The sequence below is a fragment of the Anoplopoma fimbria genome, chromosome 5 (genome assembly GCF_027596085.1).
Source record: "Anoplopoma fimbria isolate UVic2021 breed Golden Eagle Sablefish chromosome 5, Afim_UVic_2022, whole genome shotgun sequence".
Classification (NCBI taxonomy): Eukaryota; Metazoa; Chordata; class Actinopteri; order Perciformes; family Anoplopomatidae; genus Anoplopoma; species Anoplopoma fimbria.
Window position 1 is genome coordinate 12,658,983 of NC_072453.1, and position 7,161 is coordinate 12,666,143.

The following is a 7,161-nucleotide window of genomic DNA, read 5'->3' on the forward strand; positions in this document are numbered from 1 at the left end:
TAGGGATTGTTCTTAAAAGATATAACTGTTATTTGCCCCTTTAGACTCCTGAAATGGGTTGAGGAAAAGTGCAAAGCTCAGCTAGAGGTCCTATTGTAAATGTGTCTTGCTATATGTCTTTGCTATCTTGAAGAATAAAGACCCTTGAGTGTAGAAATGAAAGATACTCTGAGGCCAGACAGCTCCTCCGCCTGCCGAGTTTCCCAGCGCAACACTCCAACTGTCTTTAATCTCCAGCACAGTTGGCACTGCGGAGGAGTGAACTTTCTGCAAAGTATTCATGAGGACCCCTTCTTATTATCACATGTAATTCTGAATCCAGGCTGTAGCTGCATTTATAATCACTGAAACTGTGTTGTCTGCTTTGCTTTGCTCCTCCACTAGAGGGAGACTCTGAGCAGGACAAGCCCCTGGCTACATGAAAGGATCATTTTGTTTACACAGTCAGAATTAATGACTTTTTCTAGGCCTCTCATGATTTCATTGGCCCTTAAATGCATCTAATAGTCTGGTAATTGCTTGAAAGCAATAAGCCGTTAGCAGATGTCAAACTCATACGGCCACATGGTTACAGCCGAGGTTGTACATAGAAAAAAACAACCTTATTAACCCTGAGGGTCTTTGTTGATTCCAGCGAGTGTTTCGCTATTATCCCAGCTGTACAAATGTGCTGATACATACTAAATGGAGAGGCAGCAGACATGTTGGGTGATTCGCCAACCACCTGCAGCACTGGGTTTTCAGCAGTCTCGGCCTGAAGGGGCCTGCGGTGCTCAGCGCTGCCTCTCTGACCCCGCCGTGATTGACTTGATCTCCCAGAGAAAAGCTCCCATGACCTCAGAAAGCTTGAGGAAACAGGGGATGAAGACAGACATGGCAGAGCAACAATAGACACCCCCCTCCCTCAAACCCCCCTCTCCCACACACACACACACAGTCAGCATTTTTGAATTATTGCTCTACAATGACACGGGGGCTTGAGGTTGCCATGTCGAGCCAAATTTGACAGCTCTGAACTTAATCTGAGAGGAAAGACAGGATAGAGAAAGCTGCTGCTCAATCAACCCCATAACCATAATTAAAAAGAATAATTAAAAAGTCGTTTTAGCAACTTCAACTAAATGATTTTTGCCCAACACTAATAAATAATATATATTAGATTTGAAAGTCAAGAGGTCTTATGATACCTCAGCAACACAACAGTCCCTCTATGCACATCCAAGTGTCTGAGGCTGAGGAGGCTCATCATCTCAGATCGAGGTGTCCAGTCAGCAGTAATTAGCTGTACAGGGTGTGACACCTAACAGGTTGTGTTGTTTTCATATGGGGGTTAAATGCCACATCTCCCCCGTGGAGCCCACTGCCCACGGCTGCTGTCCAGCCCGTGGCCGGGACAACACCTTGGAGCCAAACAATTACATCAAGGTCACGGAGAGGAGGAATGTTCTGCCGATTAGCGCCGGAGTCCGGCAGCCCCTCACAGGGATGACCACCGAGGCGACCGGTCACTGCACATCCAACGTTGAGTTCACTTGTGAACGTAAACTTCAGAGCTGGGAGGCTCCTGAACGCCACAGAGCGACGGCCCGTTAGTGGAGGCTACTTTAAGGCCCTTATTACAGCAGCATCTCCAAACCAATTATCACATACAGTTGTTCTCAGCCATGCTGCAATAAGTTCCAGATTTGATATAATAATAATAATAATAATAATAATAATAATAATAATAATAATAATAATAATAATAATACTAACATACTCTGGTGGGAGACAGCGTGTTAAAGGGGTTAGAAGTCACAGGTGAATAAGGATGGTGAAGTATCGGCGCTATTCTCCTCTTTTCTACTTTTCTCTCTCCATCGAAACTCGGACACTTTGCCCTCCAGAGGTCGGCCTGCCATCAGAGCTGTTGTTCCTCTGACTACAATGAATAACATTAGAATAGTGTAAATCTGAACGGTTCAGTGTGTGTCCCCTTCAGGATCCTCATTGTATATGAAACACTGTACATATTGGCTTGAAGCAGCACGTTTAAGGGATGCAGTAATTATATGTTTCACATCTTTTTTTTTTTTTTTTTTTTTTTTTTTTTTTACATCTTATAAGGTTACACAGTTGTTAAAAGTTTCCCATTTTACTTCCAATTTTAATGATCTGGACAATTAAAATCCCCATTTTTCTAACCTTTATTAACACCTAAAATTAAATAAATAAATAAATGTTGTTGATTTGTCCTATTGTCGTTTGCAATACAATTCGTAACGAGGAGGCACATATATATATATATATATATATATATATATATATATATATATATATATATAGTCAATTGTCTTCGGGAGCCTTCTGGGGAGTTTTTTTCCACGAGTCACTTGTTGACACTAAACTTCGGGGCTCTTGAAGTGTTTATTCAGAACGGATTTCTTTTAAGAGAAGGTGGCTCTTTACAAACACACTCTTCTCTGTTTGGGTTTGACACTGTCCGGCTGAAAAGTCAACAAGTTCAGACACACTGACAATCAGTGCGCAACAACCTGTCAATCACAGTTGATTCAAGCTGTTTCAACCCTTATTCATTATTCATCGGTAGAGCTGCTGAAGTGTATTTTAGACATGCATTTATATTGGATTGATGGTGATCTGTATGTGCCAGATATACTTGAAGTTTATAAAAGAAAATCAGATCCATAGGAGCTCCGTTTATATTGAGTTATAAACGGACCTGATAGTTTTAATAGTTACATCCTAACAGCTGAGATCAAGCACAAGAATCATCCAAAATATACATAGAAACCATACGAGTTATGGATCAATATTTACTAGGTGGACTCCTTATCATATTAAATGAATCATATAGTGCCATTGCTCCACTTTGTACTTTGCTTTTGTTTCAAACCCATTGTAAATATAAAGACTTTGCCTTATCCAACACTAGCGCCAGTGCGTATTTAAGTCCCTGACCTGCCTTAATGAGATGGTCAAATAACACGAAGCTCAGCATGGCAGTTAAAGGGAGTATCGGTGCTCATTGATAGGGCGATCTGGGTCAATACAGGCAGAAAAGAGGGGTGTGACCATCCCAAAAGTTTTCAATGGGCTACCTGTGGCGCTGCGCATAAATACTCCTCCCTCTGAGGATGAGTTCAGTCCTGAGGGAGAGACACACACACGAAATTAGGCTTTGGGAATCTGGTTAGGGCGGATTATGAACGCTTTTGGACACCAAGCATCTAACCAGCAGACCAGCCCCATTCAGCACCACAGCGCTCAGGAGATCCTGGACATGGCCGTGTACTGCGACAACTACGGGGTGTACCAGCAGAACCTCCACCACCACCACCCGCAGAGGCCGCCGACGCACCCCACCAGCTACGGCCTCGGAGAGTACACGTCCCCGTCCACGAACCCGTACCTATGGCTGAACGGACCCAGCATCAACTCCAACCCTTACCTCCCCGGGAACAACTCCACGTCCTACATTCAGTCTGGATACGGGTCGACCCAGAGGCAGTTCTTACCTCCTCCCACCGGGTTTGGTGGGGCAGATCTTGGCTGGCTGTCCATATCCAGCCAGCAGGAGCTCTTCAAGATGGTCAGACCTCCTTACTCCTACTCAGCACTGATAGCGATGGCCATACAGCACGCACAGGACAAAAAGTTGACTCTCTCTCAGATCTATCAGTATGTGGCCGAGAACTTCCCGTTCTACAAGAAGAGCAAAGCTGGATGGCAGAACTCAATCCGCCACAACCTGTCACTGAATGACTGTTTCAAAAAAGTGGCACGGGACGAGGATGACCCGGGTGAGTCTCAGTCAATTATTTATGTGTGACATGTTTTTATGGAATAATGTGTTGATGCAGATTTTTTTTTTTTTTGTGATTAAAAACTCTTAAAATTGCTTTTATTTAACATGTTTTAAATATATGAAGAAGTTCCAGATCATTAACAGTTAAATTAGATTGTAAAGATGAAACCCCAGATTAACAGCAGTGTGCAGATTAAATGTGAACTAAAAGTGATGTCATCCATATTTAACCCTATTTTTACTCTCATCCAGGTAAGGGCAACTACTGGACGCTGGACCCAAACTGCGAGAAGATGTTCGACAACGGGAACTTCAGGAGGAAGAGGAAGAGGAGAGCTGACATCACCGGGGCTGACCCCTCCTCTCTGCCCGTCAAGTCGGAGGACGGCCCGCACAAGCTCTCCGACACCGCCAGCCTCCTGAGCTCCTCCCCGCCCAGCCTGCACGGATCTCCGGCCTCCACGGAGCCCAAGTCGTCCCCGTCTCCCTCCGCGGAGCACAGCCCGTGTTACAGCAATTTCGTGTCCAGTGTGAACTCGCTGCTGGCGGGCAGCAGTGGCGGTGGTAGCGGCACGGAGGGCTCCTCCCGGGGCCCAGAGCGGGACTACGGCTCCGGGCACCTCGGGGGACTGTCTCAGGCCAGAGAGGGCATGTCCGGACTGGGCTCCTACTCTCCCTCTTTAATGGCTCCTCTGAACTCTGACAACAACAGAATGAACTATTACACATCAGTACAGAGCCTCTCCAACCACTTTAGTGTTAATAACCTCATATACAGCCGGGAAGGGACAGAGGTGTAGACTGTCTTTATCTCTGTCAGTGCTGGGCTGCTTAGTTATTTATCACTCATTGTTAACCTTCACATTTCTTCAGTAGCCTACTGTTATTTTATTATTACTCATGTGGTGGTTAAGTAGGCCTATACTTGTTAAACTAGCACTGGAAATGAACTGGTATTTCTTTCACAACAACCTTTATTTTAACTGGGAAAATACATTGCAGTGTATAGAAACGGACTAACTGACACTTCTCCATTATGGTTTGTTCAAACAAACATGTTTTATTTGTAGAAAAATATCCAATTCACTAATCAGCCAACGGAAATATATCCTTGAACTGATGGATGCCTATCTTTTTTTTTTTTTTTTTTAAATACCTGTCTTAAAGAAGAAGAAGAAGAAGACAACTATGTACAGAAATTATTTTCATAAGATGTGACATGTATTTTAGACTGAATTTTGTTCTGTGTGTTATTTTAAAACACGCGTCCATGTTTGAATAAAAGTCATTTATTTTAACTCCTGGCTTATGTGTCATTTTCCTACTTATCTGAGTGTAAGATGAAAAACAAAATCTGAGAGGTAAAAGTCAAGGCAGCTCTGAGACTGTGTGATGTGCACTGATGTCTACTTTAAATAGTCTAAGGACATTTTATTTACCTCCTACAAAGGTCTGAAAGTCATTTAAGGTCTTTTTTTGAGATTTTCCTGATCAAAATCACTTTCGTGTTCTTATAATATTCCCATCGAGTTGATTCTGTTGTACATTTTATCATCACTGAATGATTACCACGTAACTAAACCATCTAATAGGTATTTATTTATATATTATTAACATATATTTACAACATTTTGGAGACAATGCTGTGCTTTCTATCTCTCATAGAGCCTCAGCCAGGCCCCCAAAAAAGGCAAATATTCAGATTAAGTTCTTAATGTTTTTCAAGAAAGTGCCAGAAAACAGTATAAATGCTTTAGAGCCTGTCAGGAAATCTGAAGTCAAGTGGCTGTAAGCAGTAAAGTATGTAAGACAGAAACATTTTCCGCTTGTCACTTCCAATAGCCCCCATTTCATCAAGCAATCAGACCTTCAACTTACTTCCACAAGGTTCAGAAGTTCAGCTTTTTGTCTTCGGCTGGATTTGACTCAGACTGTGCCTGTTTGATGTTAACCTGTTTGTTGAATATTGCACCTGTCTCCATCTATTCCCAAAGCCTTGTCACGCAAAACTCTGCCTCTTCCGTGTGTGTGAATCCTGTTAATGGGATTTGTGGGGTCTTTTTTCATGTTTTGTTGTACTGAGAACAACTCTTGGAAGAGCATCCGCTGAACAATTGACGAGAGAGAGCTTAATAATGCTCTTTTGTTGTGCTTGTGACCCAGGGGACACAACAGAAAGCGTGCTATTGGGGAGAAAATATTAAGCGGCCCATGCAGGGGAAATGTTCCAGTGATTTTACTCCCCGCTACCGTCTTATTCTCAGACAATATGGATACGCACGGAATCAAAGTCTGTAAATAAAAGGAAACACCTCTTAATTGGTTGATAATTGAATTCACTCAGGCGCTCTGTGGTCTGGAATAAAAGAAAAATTAATTGACAAGACTTTCGTGCCTCTTGTCGGAACACAATGGAAGCTGGCAATTGAAGAGATCCCCTCCTGGGCTCAAATGAAAATATTGCCATCTGAAGATCTGGGAACAAATTATCTCCCTCAGGCCACATTTTGCTCTATTATCTGTGGAGCAGGGCCACGGATCAGACAAAGAGGAATTTTGTCATCCAGCAGCAGGTTCTCACAGTAACAAGTTTTCTGTTGAAATCCTCATCACGTCCAGTGAATGGAGTGTAAAGCCTTTCATATTCAGAAGCCTTTTACTTCTTATTACTGTCATTTCTTGATCCTTCAGTTCCACTATATTTTTCACTCAATGTGGAATTGTCAAGACACAATAAATCTGTATTATATAAAAAATTCAGCAGTTGTGAAACATAACTGAGTACATTTACTCACTTATTGTACTTTACTTGAGTATTTCCATTTTATGCTGCTTTATACTTTATACATTTCGGTGGCAACTTTTTACTCCACTACATTTATTTGACAGATTCAGTTACGAGCTTCTTTGCTGATTCAGATTACTAATTCAAAATATATTCAATTTATCATGTATTATTATAAGTTAAGCGACCCTGCAGCATATAAAGTAGTTCAAATAAGGCCGACCATTACCAGCTACAACATTAGTGATGCTTATATTAATGTTATCTATAGTTATAATCCAATAATTTATATTATTCTGTAATGGTCCATTCTTTGGTACTTTTGAATGCTCATACTTGTGTAAGTATTTCTACATGTGGTATGATTTAAATACTTCATCAATTTGAAGCCTGCATGCAGAGCAAATAGCATAGAACATCCACTTGCTTTCCAAGTTCGATTCAGCCCTCTCAGTTCTCAGAAAGGTTACGCTCCAGCGCCCTGTGCCTGTAGGGCACATTTAGCCCTCATGAATATCAGTCAGGCCACCATGTCTCTGCTCCACCTGCTCCAGGGCTGAAGGCTCCA

General features: G+C 42.2%; 1 protein-coding gene across 1 annotated transcript; it reads left to right on the top strand.

The window, feature by feature from the left end:
• The first annotated feature begins 3,205 nt into the window (after nucleotides 1-3,205).
• On the top strand, nucleotides 3,206-4,653 carry foxi1 (forkhead box i1). Its single transcript, XM_054598662.1, has 2 exons — nucleotides 3,206-3,803; nucleotides 4,061-4,653. The coding sequence occupies exons 1-2, from the start codon at nucleotides 3,206-3,208 to the stop codon at nucleotides 4,606-4,608; spliced, it is 1,146 nt and encodes a 381-aa protein (XP_054454637.1). The 3' UTR covers nucleotides 4,609-4,653.
• The last annotated feature ends 2,508 nt before the right edge of the window (nucleotides 4,654-7,161 follow it).

Excerpts from the sequence above, each read along its gene's own strand:
- foxi1 (XM_054598662.1), top strand. The coding sequence starts at position 3,206 with ATGAACGCTTTTGGACACCAAGCATCTAACCAGCAGACCAGCCCCATT. Across the intron at positions 3,804-4,060 it reads ACGGGACGAGGATGACCCGG|GTAAGGGCAACTACTGGACG; the intron begins GTGAGTCTCAGT and ends ACTCTCATCCAG.